General features: G+C 43.7%; 1 protein-coding gene across 2 annotated transcripts in view; it reads right to left on the bottom strand.

Moving 5' to 3' along the window:
- LOC138180501 (semaphorin-1A) overlaps window positions 1-20556 on the bottom strand; it is a 386643-nt gene that overhangs the window by 347764 nt on the left and 18323 nt on the right. For both annotated transcript variants that reach the window (XM_069114413.1, XM_069114412.1), the window contains one exon: window positions 3828-4007. In XM_069114413.1, the coding sequence (XP_068970514.1) occupies window positions 3828-3924 (97 nt within the window). In that variant the 5' untranslated portion in view covers window positions 3925-4007. The remainder of the gene's footprint in view (window positions 1-3827; window positions 4008-20556) is intronic.

Genomic DNA, 20556 nt, shown 5'->3' with positions numbered 1-20556 from the left:
CCTTCACGGCCAGTACACGTTCCTGCGACCAATTTGCCTCCTCTTTTCGCGGATACCTTATTTCTAGCTATTGAGATATGTATAATTTTGTATGCTAGACTAGATTGGCCGCGTAGTAATGATACACGTATGTAAATATAAGTGTATGGAAGTATATGTGTGCACAGCGTCCCAAAACACAGATGAATGTAACCGTTCCGTTAACAGTGTGGTATAGAAGATGGTGAGACAAGGAGAGTGCTGAGACGCGTGCAAATGTATATCGACGAAGATCCTGCAAATAAATCGTTTATTAAATAAATCTAAAACTATTTTAATATAAATTCTAAGTGTAATCTTAGTGTTCCTTTACTTTTATTTCGGCGATTAAGATCCACAATTCTCAACACTAGCTTCAGATGTAAAGCAATTCTCGTTGCGATATCGTCGGTAATTAGCATCGTGTAACTTGACTCAGTAAAAAATCAGCGTTTTGTAGCTCCACTATTTCTTTCCTCGCAGTCTGCGAAGAGATGCTTTTTCATAGAATTATGGAAATATCTACAGAACTGTCGCTAGAGCGAAAGAAAATTAGATAGTTCTGCGTAACTTGTGTATAACGTAGCTAATATTTACGACTGTTAGTTGGATGTAATGCTCAGGATCAATGTAAATTGCTGCTACATGCAACTATTTGCCTTGAAATATTGGAGAAATCTACGAAAGCAAGGTGTGCGTGGCAACTGTTAAAAGCGACAAAGTCAGGTATCGTAAAAAGTTAGTCTCGTAACCACAACTTTCCAAAAGTACTTTAAAAAAGCTGTTTACTTGAAACTTGTCCAACATTTGAAAAAACATCGGATCGGCGTTACGACGAAAAGTCCGTGCTACTTGACTTTCATCCAGCCATTCTCGGTTTCCTCTAAACTCTACACTCCATCCAAAAACAAACTCTTAAACAAAGGGATAAGAAACTGCTAAAATTCGATCTGTCCTAGATAACTATAGTCCGATTATCCGTGAGTATATTTTCATAATATACATATACACAATTGGAGCAACGCATCCGAAAGCACGAAGCACACGATCGCATGCCGTAGATTTGTACGCGGCACGGCCGTCCAATTTCATCCGAACCGAGCTAGAGTCAGCCAACTACGTATGTATCCCGGTCGTTCCCGACGTAATTGAATACTCAATAGGATTTACCAAAGCGGACCAACGCGGTGGCCGCGTCGATCGACACGACACACGCCAATATTTGATCCGTGTCAAAAGCTTCGACTCGAAGCTTTCGAGGCAGATTCGCCCGCGGATTTCGCAGGGTCGTTAAACTCGCCGACCACCTGCCCTCCCTTCCCCACCTGCCCCACTATTGTTCCATCCCCTTACGTTTCTGCCTCTTTCCACTTCATTGTCTTCGACTTGAATTTTCATTTTCAATTTCCTTGTCTCCTTCTATTAACCGATCGCTCGTGTCGCACGCGTAACGTCTCTGCTTTCATCGGATCACCCGATATGCCAATTATTGCGGCATTTCCAACGTTTCTGCGTTGTTATATATCGCTGTGCACGGTAAAAATACCTGGATAAATTTATTTCAGAAAATAAGTTTAGTTACGTCTGTTGCAGTTTCTACGAGAAAGGATATCATTTCAAGATAGATTGCTTTCTAGTTGTGTGTTTCGGCAATCGTTAGTTTGCTTTGCACTTGCTAGCAATCCTACGCAGATCTTTCCAATCGCTTCTCCTTCCTCTATTTAAATTAACCGTTCAAAGCAATTAGAGTTTTAGCCAGAGCGCTAGTCAATCGTCTAAAAGCATGAAAATACAGCGATTAAGCGAATTGGATTATTCGTTTGGAACGTGTGGATTAAGCACACAAACGAGAGGTATTTGTCTCGCAGCTGGTTACTTCTCGGTAACGTAATCTTCTAGCTGCTCCAACCAACTGTATAATACTACCTCTTCCAACAACTATAGAAACGAGCTAGTCCTACCAACTACAGAACGTAAACTACCGTGAAATAAATACACAGAGGCCAGATGAAAATATCGTTTAACTATTAACTTTTCACCGCCGCTTTGTACTTGCCAGCAATGACAAACATGTTCAAACATCCGACAGCGTCTAATGTATTTTGATTGTTTCCCACGCTTCCCCGATACTTTCTTATCCTTTTCCATCGACATCCGCTCGACGTTTATCCTGGTCTCTAGCCGGATGAAGCGTTATCGGCGTGTTGCGTTTAATACCGTCATGGCACTTGCACAACTGAACGGAACGGCGTGGCGTGGCGTGGTGCGAGACCGCCAAATCCACAGGTGCGGCGAAAGCGTGCTCATGTCGCGCGGAAATGCCTTTGAATCGACTGCGACGGAACATAGCCAACAACAACAACCGACAACGACAACGACGACGACGACGATGACGATGACGATGACTGCGACAACGCGCGACGTATCTCTACATGTTCTGTATACAATTCCTTTCCTCTTACCCCGCCTAGTCCCTTTGCCGACGTTCTGCTTCGCCCTTCCTCTGACCCTCGTTCTCTTTCGACGATGCTCTTCCAGCTAAAGGATTCTTGATTCACATGGCGATAACCTTCGACGCGTTCACCTACCGATCGGTTGCACTCGATCGGTAAACGTGTGATTTCTAGCGAGCTGGTGCTCGCCGTCACCGATGTCTTTATCTCGCGCGAAGGAAATGAAATTTCCCGTGTGAAAAGATCCGCGTGAAAGAAGCGCCGGAATCGGGTGAGATGCGAGAGAAGTAACTTTTTCTTATCGGTGAATTGCCGCGGTACGGTGCGTTATTGTTCTCGGTAAGCTAGCGCGTGCAAACAACCGTGTCGAGAGACTACGTCTGGAACGTGGACGAAAAAGAGCGATAAATTAACTTCTGAAGGAAGGCGAACCAACGAAAAGGAGAACGAGCCGATTTCATTGCCATCGATTCATCGGTCATCGTAATGCCGCTGTTAGTTTCTTCCGTAGTTCTTACGCGACAAAGATTAGATTTCGGCGAATGAAAGACGGCCGCGAACCAGGAACAAAAGAGAACGAGGAGGACGGAGTCGAAGCAAGCTTTTCCATCGAATTCACCGTGAAACGTGCCTTATTGTTCCAGATAATCTGTCGCGCGTTATAGTAATTAAGTGGAACGAATTCAACGGGAATCTCTTGGGATAACGGAACGCGGCCGTTAATCCACGGAATTAATTTCGCTGCGTTTCCGCGGCGTGAAACGGCGTTTTCGGATCCAGCCGAAAGAACATCTTTTAGTTGAACTGCATTTACTCGATCGACAAATGATAAGAAACTCGGCCAAAGAAAAGGGTACGGAAGAAGAAGAAGAGAAAAGCAGAAAAAGAAAGCGAATGATTGCAGACGATCGTTTCTACAGAGAGTAAATTGCGACGCGCGATTATTTCCAGCATCGCAGTTAATGACGTACAATGAATGCGCGACGCGCGTTTGCGTAAAATGCATGGAAGATCCATTTGGCTATAGCTCTTTGATTTAATTTTAATTTCATATCCATACATATATCCTAAAATGTCGGGCGGGATCAATTTAATAATTCGATACAGGTATAAAATAGCGTGGTGAGTGTGTGGCTTCGTTTCATTAAATTTTCGCACGCAAAGGCGAACGACGAACCGAATTTAGCGATACATTACACGTTAAACGACGTTATACGGTAAAAATGTGTCTGGCTAAATAGCCGTTGTTCCATACTTTTTTTCAAAGCGCTTAAACACCGGTATAAGACGAACAATCGCTTTTTATATAAAATAACACGATTTTTGTTACACGCTTATGCAGGCAAAGTTACTCACGATGTTTGACATGCAGCCTAGGAACAGGATCTTGCGGCCAAGCCACGTTCTGCGCAACTAAGCTGATCAGTGCCAAAATTCGCAGGGATGTGCTCATTTTGGTAGCGAGTGGCCCTGCAGGGTATCCTATGAGTCAACGGTAACTTTCAATCCTCGTCATCGCCGCTCCGATCGTCATTCCTGAAAAAATACAAACAAACCATTTGCGTTTGAGAAAGGAACAAGCCCTACGAAACAAATTTGAATTTGACATATGGAAATCGCTAAGAACGAACCAATAACGACGTTAACGAAAATAGCAATAGCAAAGACATCAGAACGCGATACTAACGCGTGCGTTTTAACGCTAGAAGTATCACGCGAGTCGAATTGGCTGGTCCTACAACTTTATTTTCAAATTCCTACTTCGTGTTATAATTTTTCCGCAATGATGTAACGAGTTTTGCAACGATAACTGAAATAATAATGTAATGAATTTTATTTTGTTTTTTATGTATTCAAACTGAAAATAATTTTGTATCAAGGCTACTTATGCCGATACCAGTGAAAATGACTGGTAAAGTGTAAGTGTAAAAAGGTCCTGCAATCTGTTTATCGAACCCCAATTAACCAGTTTCCTCGTTTTGTGCAACTTCGCACACGTTTTTTTAAATTTTTACCGCGTATCATTCGATATGATGATATCAGTTATCAGGAAAATGTGTCAACCCTCGCAGATGGATTAATATACCAAAAACGTACTGCATAACATGGAATTCCTTGTGTAAGAAAGTAATAAATCAATAAATATAAAAATATTCTATTGTTACGTATTTTTTAAAGACCAGTCGTTTAGACTGGTTTTGGTAGAAATTGCTTCGTGTTAACTATTGGTAGTTCTAGTGTTAATTCTCTGCGATTTAGTAAAAGAAAAGGTAAGAAACGGGTATTCGTCAAGGTAGAAAATGGTTAGGTGCGACGTTGCAAAAGTTGCAAAGAATTTTCATTCTTTCGCGATATTTGAACGACCGAGAACATCTTCTTTGTCACCGTCGTAAGAATAAGTTTTGCGCACGATCGCGTTAAAAATGCCAGTTCTTAACAAACGCTGGCTGCGGTGGATGAAACGATGTTACAAAAAGAAACACCGGTACATATCATTGTTCTTTTTCGTGAACAAGTTATACGCGCGACTTCTTACACAGCTGAGCCAACGATAGCAACCGGGACGGTGCAATCGAGGAAGGAAGAGAAAGGCAGGGAAAGGAATGGAAAGGAAGGGAAAGGAAGGGAAAGGAAGGGGAAGGAAGGAGAATGGAGAGGAGAAGGAAGGCAGCAGGCAAGCTAAAAGGCTAACGAAGGAACGGTAGAAGACCGCTGCCGACTCGAACGAGCTCGGCAACGACGATGAAGAAGGCGACGATGGTATGCATTATGCAGAGAGGTCGCCAGCTCAAGCTTCTATTTGTCCCCCAGCTTTCGCAGCAGCCAGTGCCGCTCTGCTACGACTTCGAATACATTCGCGATTAGGTGGCAAATCGGATGTACACCTATGCATACGTATGTAGGTACTTATACCTACAAGGTTTTCGTTGAATCGTACCGCGTATCTAACAACGCGCCGCCAACCATTGTACCAGCCATTTCGTATATCGCGCGTAAAATGTACGGCTTAATCTCGTTTCCATTCTTCGACTGTGCAAAATCAGCCCCACCACTCATTTGTCGTATCTGAATTCGTGCTTACTATTCAAAATTTTCGCTCAAGGATTCCACATCAATCACACTTGTCACGGTTCTATATTCTCCCTTTTATAACTCTCTCGTGACGAATGCTATCGGTATAACGAGATTTGTCCATGCGAATTAAAAATCGTACAATGTAAAATCTGATATCGAATTTAACTTGTCGAGCGGGTGCGTGTCGAACCGCGTCAACCCTGAAACAAGGGCGATCGTTTTCGACAAGAATCGCTCGTCGACGATGCGCGACTTCTCGTCCGCGCGACCGTAGATTTCGCAAAACGGTGGCGGAGGATCGGTCGAACAGGAGGGAAAAGTGCAGCGCAACGCGAACAAAATGTGGCGGACAAAGGTGCGCTATACGCATCTGAAACAGCGAGTCACCGTTAGGCGTGGCTCGGCCTACTTTCCAGATTCGAGAGACACGAGACGAGCCGTGGATCAAGACTTACTTCCCTCCAGCATCGTGGACACCACCAACCAGCGTCGGCTTCGTTTCCCCGCGCGATTATGGTAGCGCCACGCTGCCCCGACTTTCTCTTCTCTTACGTCGGCCGAGTCACGAATCACGAGCCATCGGCATTGATACGATCGTCGCGATCCGATCGGAAACCCTAAGCGAGATAGGAAAGAATCCGATTTAATTTTCCTCGTCGGTGTCGGATCGGTGTCACGTTGGAAAAATCCAGTGTTCAACGGATTCCAAAGCCTTAAAGTAAAGAGGGCAGATTTCTCGTGGTAGGCAAACGCGTACACGGTGAACGAGCGCAGTCGGAGCAAAGTACATAATCGAAGGTGCGGAACGTGAATCGCTAGAATCGGAAGGAAATTAAGGCACGGTGACTCGTGCGTCTCTTTCTCCTTGCGTTTCCTTTCTTCTTTTCTCTCGGTTCGATCATTTTCTTTCAAATTCACTTACGGCCACGTGTATCACATGGGTGGAAGAAATCACGTAGAGTCACCGGAGAAGGTTAACTTTGACTGGTTACGTTAGCCGAGTGATAGCGTTCATCGAATTTCGATACAAGTCCGTAAAAAAATATCAGGTCGTTGAACCGTGAGAATATAGGGCAAATTCTGTTCTTCATATAAATCGGCTAAACGTAGGGAAAACGTAAAACGAAAAAAGAAAACAAAAGACACCTTTTATTCATGCCGTTTAAACGCAGCTATTCTGTAAAGAGGAAAAAGAACAATAACAGGCGAATCCTTGTATAAAGGGCCATAGAATCGCGATAACAATGAAAACGCTGCTGCAGGCGCAATCCCACAACGTGTTTCCAAATGGCGTTCGAACGAAACGTGATTTTAACGACATGATCGGTTCTTTCGGTACATTAACCTTATCTACCATCAATTTATAGTATTTATACGCTTTCGGGCCAAAAACAGGCCAAGAAACGCAACGAGCAAACGACCATGGGAAAACGCGAGAAAATCGAGAGCGAGATTACAGAGGAAATAGAGGTTTGACGAAACGCTTCGGCGGGAAACAACGACCAAGCGAAAGAGACGAAACGAGCCAGGGAAAATTCACGGGCAACGACAATCACCTCCATCAACTATGCCGTATATTATTGTTGTTAAAACAGAGGAATGTCCATTGTCTTTTCACAAATACAGTTTTCACAAATTATGCCCTAAATTAAGTACGACGTTGAAATAATACTTTGGAACGATGTTTAGAACAACTAGGTCAATCCCAAACTACTTTTAAATCTTCGATTTTCACTTTCTCTAGGTTGTTTCTGTAATCTCTCGAGATGAGTCCTTATTTTTTCTTTTTTTCTTCTCGCGGTTCAACGAACCGACGATCGAAGCAAAATCGCATCTTGCTCGCGATTTCTCGATGTTTTTCGTGATCGTTTGTTTATTTGTTTCTCTCGTAGCGACGAGACTTTCAAACAACGATTCTGCTTCTACGTACTTACGAAAACGCGTGTATCCTTTTAACCGCGCCCTTTCTCCTCTTCCTTCACTCTGCACTGTCACAATACGGTCTTTTCGAAACTTTTCTATTTCTAGCGACGCGCTTACACCGCCGTGTGGCGTCCTGTTCGGCATCCCGTCTTAGAATCGCGATATTTATCTGATCGCTAAATCGGTAAGATGCGATCGCCATCCAGCGACGCGATCCATCTGTGTTCTCACTTTTACCTAGTCCAGCGAACAATACTATTGCACTGCTGCGCTGTTCTTGGTCCATGAATTCACAGACATATACTACGTTAAGCTCGATTTTTCACTGCATATCAATACCCATAAGCATTACCTGTCGATAAACGTTGCCAACTTTTCTCTCGTCGAGCACCAACGTTTTGCATGTTTTTATCGGCTCTTACCAGGATATACAGTATGTTAAAGTGAGTTACGTCGCGATCTTGGCGGGAGATTCTGCAGTTTGTTAGACGTCGTGGCTTCAATCTTTTTGTTACTCGTGACAAACCAACAGCCAAAGTACCAATGGTAAGCGGTCTCTGATCGAAAACAATACACGTTATAATCAAGGCTTTCCATGTAACTGGCGAAACCTCGAAGCTTCACCAGGACTCTCCTTCTCTCTTAACACTTTGACTACCACGTTGGTCATGTACGACCCACCACGGTTTCTCCTGTGACGTCACGGTGCTCATTGGTAACCGGAGCGCTTTGACTTCTTACAATTGCAAACATTGAATGAAAATTGGCAATTAGGGTATTTTGAATATAATCGATAAATAGAAGATACTTTGAAATAAAAAGTGCCCTATTGAACAATTAAACATTTTTGTTAGAACATCGATAAAAAAAAAAATGAGAACAAATTTTGCATCTAACGGTGCACTGTGTTAAAACACTGTGGTGTCCTGAGCGAAACATGTGATTTCGTCGTGGCAGTCAAAGTGTTAAAATAAATATACTATTATTAGATGCTCTTTTTAACATGTCTATCCGTGTCCTTATAATTTTTTAGAATCTCCACGCTGAAAATGTCGCTACAAAATAGGAAACAAAGAGCAATTTGAAAAACAGTATCATGCTATGAGTGTGAAAATTGTGACGTGGGTGTATGTGTCGCACCGTGCTTTAAAATATATCACACTCAGTTGTATTATTAATTATTAAATTAAATTATTAAAGTTAAAGTATATGCATCATATCTTTAAGAAAAATTCTAATTTAATTATCAACAACTTCGTTCCAATGTGCTTGCGTAGAGAATGTAACAAACAATAAGTACTCTTGCGTTTGTAGTACATCGGCGCGCCGCTAGGTGGCCTATAAGATATTTGCTTTCTCACTAGTTGCCGCATAAGTAGTATGTTACTTAATATACGGAAAACAAATCGTACCTTACGTACTTCCTTCGGTAGTACATATACTAAAAGTGGAACGATACAGAGAATTGTTTAGCGTGGCCCCTGCCCTGCGCAGGGTTTGAGATGCTTGCAAACTCGTGATGTTCCATTGAAATAAGAGTGTTAATATTATTGTGCGTTACAACCTGAGTTGGCTGCCGCGCAGTGACACGCATATTACAGTGTGTGAGTGTGGGTGTGAGTTTGTGAGTACGTGCGTGAACAGGATCCCTCAACGAAAGAAGAGAAAATGTGTAACTTGGCAAGAAGGAGGAGGAGAGGTGACACTAGAAGAGTAGTGAAACACATGTAATTGTTATCTATGAACATCTTGTAAAACACATGTAATTGTTATCTATGAACATCTTGTAAAACACGTGCTAAATAAATAAAAAATTTTTTATGTAAAAATTTTTGTGTAAATTTTTTTAAATAAAGTTTGTTTAATGAATTCCTACATATTTATTTCGGCAATTACGATCCATAATTCTCAACACGTAATATGCATTCAGTGTAACAAGAATCTTATATGATAAATAGTTAATGTTTTATTTGAGACAACTTAAGTTTGTGATAGAGGAAGTCATATAGGCATTCCGTCTTTCTGCGATTACGAGGTTTCTCGGAGTGAAAAGTTTACCAGGTACGCTTGCCCTTCTTTCTTCTGCACTTCGTGTTGCAATCTTTGTCGAATAAGTATATTTGACGGCTCTGGTGAATGGCACTGTGTGAGGTGCATTGCGAGTGCCATTCTAAAATCTGATACCTTGATTTTTGTTTTTGTTGCTTGTTTATAGAGTATCATCGCGTTTGAAATTGATGTATTTAACAATAACTCTAAAACTAATTTTATATACCACTTGAGGGTTCTTCTATGTAGAATATGCTATCATTTGATCTGATAAATCCACAGCACATTTTGCTCTATTGTAATATACCACTACCATTGGTTTATCACAAGCATAATTTTCTTTGCGGACCTCTACCATTTCAGCCTAATATCTTCTACACGTTTCAACAATATATTCTACACGTTTTGCTTACGATGAAATAACAAATGCGAATGGTTTGTTGAAATAAACGAAGCCTCGTTATAATATGTTGCTATCAACTGTTACCAGGATGCCACGGTGGTCACCCGTGACCACCAATAAGATAAACGGTCCATTGGGGAAGAATGTTGTCTTACATCATCAATTTATTATTATTTTGCCATTATATGCTTTGAATAATAAAAATACTCCCGTGGCGTCCTGAGCGAAACATGTGATTTCGGCGTGGCAGTCAAAGTGTTAACAGGCAATTGCAACAGCTTCTCGTTGGCATCGCGTAAAAGAAACAAATATCGATTGCTGGTACACGATTTACGTCTCCTTTACAAGCAGCAAAAACATTAATTTTCGAAACGAGCCACCGAAGAAATAAACGTTCATCCAGTTGATTCTTCCAAAGAAATCTTTCAAACGATATACTGTAGCTTCGCTCGTCCGATCGTGTAATAATTAATAAACGGTACTTGTTGATGTTTGCATTTTTGTTCCATCGACAGCGATGCAATTTACGCGCAAAAGCCTCGAATTGTGAGAAAAAATTTAGGAGAAATTGATGTACGCGTTGAAGGTTATCAAGAAATTCTAATGGCCCGTTCTACATGTAATTTATCCTTCTCTTATTTCTCGAGGTATGCAAAACGAATTAAAAGGATTAAAACGTTCGCTAAAACAAATTTAGGGAAAGGCAAGTAGACGAAGTTGGCATAACACACCGCGATGATCGATCGAAAGCAGAGAAAATGTAATCACGAGTGCACAGTAGTTTCTACAAACGTAATCCCGATAAATAGGCTTTCACAGCGGGTTGTCACGAATTTGTCAACGGTTCGCGTTAGCCGACCGTCGTATCGATAGTGTAATCGTCGACTCTCTGGCTCGCTATGCGCAATACCTCCACCGTATACGGCCGTTTAGGAATGGAATTTGTTACCTTCGATTGCGACAAGTTTCGAGAAAAAGATTGCGCTCGCAACGACAAGTTTCGATGAAGCCAAGAAAGAGCAGGAGAGAGAGAGAGAGAGAGAGAGAAGGGGTCAGGGGATGGGGTAGCGTGCGGAAGCCGCTGTAAAAGTAGGAAAGCTACCGAGGGAGCTAAGGAAGGAGTGATAAGTCTAGTAGATGAAAGGCGCCAAAAAGAAGTACACAAGATATCCGCGCGACGAGGCCGATGAATGAGTCTACCAACGTTCTTTGAAGCTCAAACCAGGCTGTGATTAATAAGTAACGTCGATCTTGGCTAAAGTAGGTGGAGTTTCCGGAACCTTAGTCGACTGTGTGTGATGCTTCTTGGCAAGCTAGTCGAGTGTAAATAATTTTTCGGAAATAAATGTTCTCGCGTGTCTCACAGAGTACATCACGAAACCGAAGTTGAGTAAGAAGTTGAGCGAGACAAGTTAAGTAGCAATCCAAGTAACCCGATGCCATCTGACTGCATAACAAATTAAACAGAATATACTCGGCTGATGGATAGAACCAGGCCCGACAAACGTGTAACGCACCGATCAAACTAACTGTGTGCCAAATTCTAGTGCCAACATGGTATGTACACACCAAATTCTATTTTTCTGTTCTTCGTTTTTCTTTTGCGTTCTATCGAATGTTTCATCAGTTGGCTGATATCGATCAAAGGTAAAGATCCAACATCCACGGAAATCGATATTTCGATTTAAACTTTCTCCAACGAAATTGATAGACGAGAATATTTAACGGTCGTTTGTCAAATTTTTTGCGCAAATTTCACGACGTTTGATCGAAAGCGCGAAAACCAGGTCAGAAGGGTTGCCAATAACAGTTGAGATCTTTCGATGTCGATAATTCTAACTTGAAGAAATCTAAATTTGCTAATCATTAAATCTAATCGTTGCTTTTATCTTGACTATTGCAGTGACGTTTGTTATTAAACTTTAACATATATTCCTATCTACGAGTCTCGAAAGTTTATTTATGACGGACGAAAGAATCGATATCGAAAAAATGTTCAAGGAAATTACAATCGCGCGAATAATTTATTCTTTTGGAATATACGCTAATAGAATTGACGTCTTAATTATTCAAAGGTTCGTCGTAACTGCTATCTTTTTCTATCTCACGATAGCGCGATAAGAATCGGGCAAGAATTGTACCCGGCGTCTGTCGGATATCGAAGGGTTTTAACCATCCGAGTGTACTGCATGTCGGTATGGAAAAGGCTAAGATTCGTGGGCGAGTGTTTACGGCTCGGCAAACACCCAAACGGTAAATAATTCGAGTGACAACGTGACGAAGCTACAAAGCGAGTCAGTGACCCCCGACGATTAGATATACCGCGTATGCAGATTCCAGGGATATCTGTAATTCGGATACGCGAAGCGTATCGCCGATACTCGAATTATCGAGTCGCAGCCCATTTCCTCGCGGTATACAAATACAGCTGTGTAAGTACGTATAGTATCTTGATGGCGTTGTGTATGATCGAAGATATACGATATCGTACAGGTGAAAGGGTACACACAGATAAAACGGTTATGCGCCATTTCTCAGTGTAGCTACTTATCAGCGTAACGACCCGCCGCGAAATCGTCGTGTTACAAAGTCGCCGATGCACGATACCAGCGGATTATCGGGGCGAGAGAAGTGGAAGACTAAGTGGCCGGGCAGAAACTACGATGGCGAACGTGAAAGCGGGGAAATAAAACAGCGGAAAAGAAGGGATGGGAGGGAGAGAGATCGAAATCGAGAGATGGAGCCGCGCGTGATAGCGGAAAGAGACAGAGCTGGAGAACGTGGCGGGCTATTTAAACGGGCCAGCCAACTCTCGCGAATGAATATTCAGAAGCACACGGAAACTGCAGAGAACGTGGTCTTCCTGCCCCAGGTGACCTCTCGTGGAAACGACCAGGTGAAATGGTCCAAATCACAGCGAATATTCAGATCCCAACCCTCTTACCGTCGTCCTTGTGCAAATTACTCTCGTTACGAATGCCTGTGATCGAGACTGCCAAACTATGTAAAAGAGTGTAACCAAAACCGCGATTCCCCTTGCAAATTTCTTCGCAACTGTCGTCGCATAGAGAGAATACGTCGTCTCGCGTCGTCTAACGTCGCAACTCCACTTCGTCGGATCGCAGGAAACGTGGAAATTTAATGCCTCCTTGAATCACTGTGTTGTCTACGCTCGTTCAAATTCCTGTGCCGGTTGTTATGTTCGATATCAGCCCTTAGGGAACAGCCTGTCTGAATCTCAATTGCTTATAAATAATTAATCGCCCGACATCCACCGACGTTCCAACGTGTATCATTCTTACGAGTGAAATAGTCTGCCTCTGACAGCATAGTAGATACCGAGAATCGGTAGCCCAAACCACCATTAGTAGTCCGTTCGGATCCCTTTCCAAGACAATATTTTCAAAACTTTATTGTTCGAATAACTTACATCGTTCTACGTTTCAAGCGGATATCTCGAACGACTTGTCGCTATATTTTTAAACGAAACGTTCCAACGTTACCTAAGCACGTTTGAGCAACGTTAACAAATTACCTAAACAGAGTAAATATATTATACGCGCGAGACGTTAAAAAGCTAGATCGGATATGGGCTTTGATGAAAGAGAATATTAAGAGAGGCGTAAGAAAAAAACAGTAATTAGTCTTCGGATTAAAAAATGTCCAACGTGTAGCAGAGAACAGCATCGAACTACTTTACGGCGTTAACCGGTGATGCTCGCAAGGATAACAGCCAGCAATAAGGTAATTCACGTCTTTATTAAAGCTCAACGAGTATAATAACGAACCGGCCGATTTTTCTAATTTTCAAGACAAAGTGCGAAACGTGTGTAGAAGTTAACACAGCTACTTAGTTCGCTCTATAATTTTATACCCTCTGCTATAACAGCTTTTTACGAGAATTGGTCTCGCAGGTCGCCCAAAGATAACCGTTACCGTGGCTGCTCGACTATAACTTTAGCACCTGCAAACGACATTTTCGACTATCTCATCGCCAGTCAGAATCGTTACGCTATTCAAATACTTGTGGCGTATTCATGGGCTGTTTTACAACCGCTTCTCGTTTTTCTATTCCGAGACGCGAGTTGTCGCGTCGCAATTCGAGCCTTAAAAGATCGCATTGCGACAGAACCGGCAGCAGATTCTTTTTATTTCACTTGTATCAGCGATATACGACGAAGTTCTTCTTTCGCGCGTATCGACAATCCTGCTGCGGCTCGCGAGTGTTGTATCATCCACGAAAACACCACGTAATATAATGGGTGGATGAAATAAATCGCGTAAATTCGTACCGCGACACGACCATAGATCTTCATCGAGTTGATTCAACCGATTTCTTTGCTTCCCGTGTTTCTCCGAGACAACCAGAGTCACATGTTTAATTATGGAAATCATATTTGATCCACACGAGAAGCTCGCACTGCCTCAAAGTGTCCAAATTTACATTGGAAAATACGTTGAACCTGATTTCGAAATGCAAATATTTGGTCGATTCGTTCGGCAAATATTCGCGCGGTGTAACTTTAATGTAAGATGTTGTAAAAATACCATGATAATAAGAATTCCAATCTTCCGCTGCACCAGAATCCTCGATAGCTATTCGCGGCAATTTCAACTTCCCTTAGGTAATCATCGCCCGTACGAGATCGCCGTTGCAGTGTCCACTTCGAACCTTCTTTGTTCTATAGGAAAATAGGTACCGAACGATTAAGCTTACCAGATGTTGTCGCGTAAAAACGTAGCATTGAAAACGGTGGCGAGCCGTAATAATAAGCCGTAATAACAAGCAACGAGAATCGAGCGTGTAATCAGCTCGCAGTCGCGTATAGTTAACCGTATATGGCAAGAGGTCCACTCTCGTCGACTACCGGTAATTTCCTTGGGGAAGAATTTCGATGCTGTATACAAAAGTGAACATTCGGCCGTACGATTACGTCTGCGTTCTTGCGGATAATTCTCACCATTAATACCAAGAGAAAAACGATAGAAGAAAAACGACGTGAAAAGGAGGTAGATCGAGGAACGTTGCACCGTAGCGAACACGACCGCGTTAGTGCGCTTCACGTAATTTCCGTTAGTTAACCAATTCACCCACGTGCAGGTATTCTTCGTCGACGCGAGGTCTTCCGCGGCATATTTCTCGAGTCCGGAGGATAAGTATCATCGAAAAGTTATAGCGCGCAGCGACAAACTTCCGCCGCTTCCCTCCGAAAGAAAAAAAAAAGGAGAAAAAGAGAAAAAATACCTGAGAAGAGTAACTTTTCGGAAATCGGTATTCGCAAATTTTTTTCCTGTCGAGAAAAGATAACGGCGAGTTATACGCGATCGTCTACCCGCGGAAGGAAAACTGCAAGAAGAATTTCAAAGGCTTACTTTTGTTGGAAAGCCGCTCTACCAGTTGCGGTATCGAGAAAAATTATTGCCATCTACGTACATTCATTTACCGTTGTTCGAATTGAAAGTGACGTTAGATAAGAGGAAGGCAGAAAGGCGGCAGCGTGTGGCTTTAAAATTCACGATATCTTTAACAATGAGCGCATTAAGTAGGCGTACTTTAGATGGACGACCGATTAGTTGGGATTTAACAACACGTTTGTAACTTTGTAATGCATCGATCCTCGGTGCAAGTCGTCGCGAGCTGTAATTTGCTAAAACAATGCAAAGTGGACCATCTCGTAACATCATCGTACAATGTGTCCTAATGTGAGAACCGCGTCCAGAGTAGAACGCACACAAGGACATAATCGTATTCCACGAGTCGATGCCCCGTCGATTCCTCGAAAGCAACGCGACAGGATCGTTCGTTCGCCCCTTCGATGGAACGATAACGCGATAAAACCAAGGAAGGAACACGTCTACGGAACAAGTTCAATTTCTACGTTCCTACGGACCTCTCTGCCACTGTTCTATTCAGCCCGTACGTTTTCCTTCGCTACGAAAGAAACTTATCGAAATCGCAGAGTTTTCCTTCTTTCGTTTTTCCCTTGGCCTCTTCCTCCGAATTCCTAACCCCCTTGCTTTTGTCCGTTTCATATCTCTCTCTCTCTCTCTCGCCCGCGCGCGCTCTCGCTCTCTCGTTTACCTCGCGTCACGCTACAAAATTCATTTTATCGCGACAGCGACGACGAATCGATATTTCTCGTTCCTCAGCACGAGCTCGCAATCCGATAAACGAATGACGAGAAGATTGCAACCGGCGTGCGATGCAATAAATGGATATAGGTAGATGTGGTAAACTATAGATATGTGATTCGTACGTAGGTACAAGCGTACGCGGTGCACACACCGTGACCAATGTGTGTAATACGCCAGGTGTCCGTGCCACGGAGGTGCTCCCTGCACCCTGCTCTCTCAGCTACGCGCATAGGCGCCGGACACCGTGTCTTAACGCGTTCGCTCATCGTCCAATTTTCGTTACCTATACATAGATATGTGTAGCGACAAATGCAACCATCTACGTATAATATTTGCGCATCGAAAACTTCCTTACATACGCTACCCATGAGGAGCCTTTCTCTGTTTCTCTCATGCGCGCGCGCTATCTTCCACGCTTTCCTTTTTTCGAATTTCCATTTCTAATCGTAACTATATATCGGTCCTGCGGTGATAAAAAGAGATCGAAGTTTTCTAACGGAGCGTCAAATACCGTTAAACACACGCGCATCTATCATACTGGCAAATGCGCTGTCCAAACGTGTCAGCCGCATTCCTTGCATATCGATGAATCCATCTAACCAGTCTCGACCCATGACCTACTCCGCGATAAGGAAAATTCAATCCCGCCGATCTCTCGGAACAAATGCATCATAACTTCCCAGCGCTGCAATTTCCGTCGGGGTAGCTTATCCTGCCGACGCGACGCGACGCCATACACTGGCGTCTTCCATGCTCGATCGGAAAGCGCCGCCTATGACCGAGTGTATACTATACATCGGCGTAGGTGGGAACCGGCTGGTTCAAAGTACCTCACACGCCTGTGGACGATTGTCATCGATCGCCGGTGCACAGTTTCCACAGGCGGAAGCACGCTCGAAGACGGTGCAGGAGACAGAGCAACGACAGAACCAGTACCGGTACTCGCACTGGTACTCGCACTGGTACTCGCACTGTCGCTATATATGTATAAAGCGGTGGTGGTGATGGTACGTGTCCCCTTCCCCGTCGGCCGTCATCGTCGTCAGACGCCGTAGCTGCGGGGCAATCGAATTTTCATCGCCGTGAAGGCAAGCCCTGAATATTCATACGGTCGAATCCCTAGTACCTTGCACACGTCCCGCGGTGGTTGGTGCCCCCGTGTGTTAACGTATAGATACATAGCCGCTGGGTAATCGTGGATTCCCACCCCTTGGTCCTCGCCCTCCTCCTTCTCCTGACCGTCAGCTGAATTTAAACTGATGTGGCAGGGAGGGCGCGTGATCGCCCTGGGGTGCTTAAGCAAATCGGAGGTTCGGGGGAACGCGAGCGTGCCGAACTAGCCATATTCTTCTTTCTCGGATGGGATACCGGGTCGAACCACTGTTCCACCTACTATTTATGCTTCCGCATCCACGGCACGCGAATCGATGCGCGCACACGTGCTACATCACCGCTGATAAACGCGCTGTGATTATCGAGTTAGTCAATTATCTGCGAATTCGCAATCAATCGTTGCGTTAATCAGTTGGTTCTTCGTTGGACGAAACCTGGCTAACGGTTCCTCTGCCGGTACAGAGTTGCTTTGACTATTGCCGGCTGGTTACGATCAACCGATCAAACTTTGCACAAAGGCACGTGTACGGAATTGGTAACGAGCACACATGGTATAACCATGTGATAACGAGGGCAACCCCTACGAGCACGGGAATCGCGTTCAAAGAATAGAAGAAAACCTTACGCGTAGAACAGAATTTTCTGCCTCTGGTTTTATCATCTCCAACGATATTTTAGAAGCGCTCGCGTATTTGTTTCCTTGCGATTCCATCTGTCCGTTTATCCGATGCCGAGTATCTAACGCGATGCGTCGAGCTTTAATAAAAGCTCGGCTGGCGGAAAATGTAATCGCTATTACGTACCTAAATATCGAAACGGAGCGATGGAGTAGGAAACTAAGTCGGATAATTCTAAAATGAAAAGGAACGCGAGTCCTCGATACACCTCGCGATACGTGCGTTACATATATTCAAATTTTTCTTATACAATACATATCCTTCTTATATCGCTGCGCAAATAAATCGTCGTATAACTTGCCTCGTATAATTTATACGATTATTTTAGTTCGCCAAAGCCAACTCTGCGTGTATCCATATTCATAACGTTCCGCTAACGATAAGAGTGGTTTTCTGCTTCTTAGTTTACGGAGGTGCATTACGATATACGTGATCTGTTTGTGCGGTAGAACCAAGAAACGAAAGGGCACCTTATCGGTCGTGGGGCGTCACGTATGTAGATACATACACTGTAACTCCATTGGTCGACGTTATGATTACAAGGTATGCCAAATTTCTACAACCAAACGACTCTGTATCGGCTAAGAACTAGAAATTCCGTGTACGAACCTAGTTTGAAGCAATAACAACTTAGGTCCACGTAACGCTTCAAAATAAGAGCCTTTCCGATAGTTTGATCGGACGCGAGAAAACTCTGCTGCCTTTACGTTACCCGCTAGAATTTATTCTTGCGACTAACAGGTTCCTGCAAGTGGGTAACTCTTGTATTTTTAACGTACTGTACGTATACTCGAATGTTTCGATGTGTCGCTCCTTAAAAAGTCGTAAACGCGCGTTTATCGCTACAAACATTGCCTGTAATAGCCTCTGCAAATATTTATTCACCACACGCAAGTCGAAGATGGTATAAATCGATACTCTCGAGTTGGAATAGTTTCCCTATGCAATACGTTCGTTGATTATAAACGTATTATCCGGACAATGTTCTATCCCCGCGTCCTTATGCCCGGTATATACGCTATATACGGTACAGATGCTGGCTTGGCCGCAACAACTTGCGGAATCGCCGAGAATGAAATTCTTGTCAACCTAGTTTCGACGAGACTCGTGCGGCCAGCTCTACCAGCGTTTCGTTCAAACGCACGTTTGCAATCGAATAAGAGAGAACGGCGCGCTGTACAAAGCGAAAGGTAGAAAGAGAAGACGCAGGAGCGTGCAGAAATCAGCCGCTTTTCAGTCCAAAGCACTCGACGCTCCTTGCAGCCGGGTTGCAGCATGATCTGACCCGTGTGCAGCCGTTAAACCGAGGGGAAAAAGAGAAAAGATTGAAAAAAAAGGAAGCAGCGGCCAAAGGGTGGCCAAAGAGGGGAAAGAGATAGAGAGAAATGTCCAGGGAAAACCAGTCGTTGGAGCAACACGACACGCGAACAGAGAGGGATACAACTGGCAGCTGGCGTACGTTCATGTTGGCCTATCTTCTACCTCAATGACTGGGGTAAGCGAGAAAGAAGAAAGAGGAAAGAGGAAAGCTGCGGAAGGGACAGGAAGAAACAAAAGCGAAAGGGAAACAACAAGAATGAAGAAGGGGCAGAGAAGAAAACGGGGGGTAAAGAGGCTGTCGTAAAGACAAATCGAGAAACAGGGGAAAAGAAAATGTAAGAGAGCCGGCGCGCCACGGCACGGCACGCCGACGCGGCGCTGTGGAATCGCTGTGAGAATCGAGGGCTCGCGGCCGTCGTTTCTTCTTCGAGATACTCGTTCAAAGTACACACTTCGCAAACGCGGAGCCTACATCCATTCATGATTTTTTCAAAGAAATCCTCTATCCTTTCATATCTTTCCCTTTCCTTTTCTAAACGGCCAGCCAGTGTGGACCACGGGCTGAAATTATTTAACCACAGCTTCTGACCGCTAGCAATGTGCTTATTTTTTCCGCCCTCTCTTCTTCCTCTCTTAACCTTTGAATATTCCACGCTCGTGCTAGATCGAAACGAATTAAACGCGAGCTCGTAAAGAGAACGACGATGCTGTTGCCACGATTACTCGCCAAGCTACTCGCATCGAATAATAAACCGTGTTTCTTCTACGTCGCGAGGTTTAAGGGTACGTTGAAAATTTATCGAACTTTCTGGTTCGCAGGCTGGTTCGCCAGAGTCTTCCCCCGGTAAATTGTAACGATATTTGCCGAAGCGGAATTTAAGGAAGTGGACGGTGTTATATGTGTGTGTCATCGATCATAAAACGGTTGGATATTTTTCTCGGTCAGAGATTGATGGCCCGTCGTGTTCGTCGGGGTCTTATTTTATTTTAATTTGACACCTCGGTGGACTTGGTCCGTTTTGATTGCGAACCGTCCACGTATGTATTTCACACTGGCAAGTTTACGTTCAACGATAAATCGATGGTAACGAGTGCAGCTTTCCCGAACTGCGGCTGTTTCGGCCTTCTCGATGAGTTCCGTAATTTTTAACCCACTGGCGGAACAGTTCGTTCGATCGTCGTACTCTGAAACTGTTTTAAAACTTTGCTTTAGGATGCTCGTCTCGATTTAAAATGGATTTGTCGTGAACAGAATCGATCGCGCGACGATTAAACCATCCGCCCGCCCGTTCTTTTCCCATGCAATACGAATCGAATTCTGAAAAACGAGCCAAAAGGGCGTGTCCAAAATTATTATAATCGAGTAACCGAAACAGAAACAAGCGATACA

The sequence above is a fragment of the Bombus flavifrons genome, chromosome 6 (assembly GCF_040668555.2).
Source record: "Bombus flavifrons isolate JBK064 chromosome 6, iyBomFlav1_principal, whole genome shotgun sequence".
Taxonomy (NCBI): Eukaryota; Metazoa; Arthropoda; class Insecta; order Hymenoptera; family Apidae; genus Bombus; species Bombus flavifrons.
The sequence above is the reverse complement of the archived record's forward strand: the minus strand, read 5'-3'. Positions and strand labels throughout refer to the sequence as shown.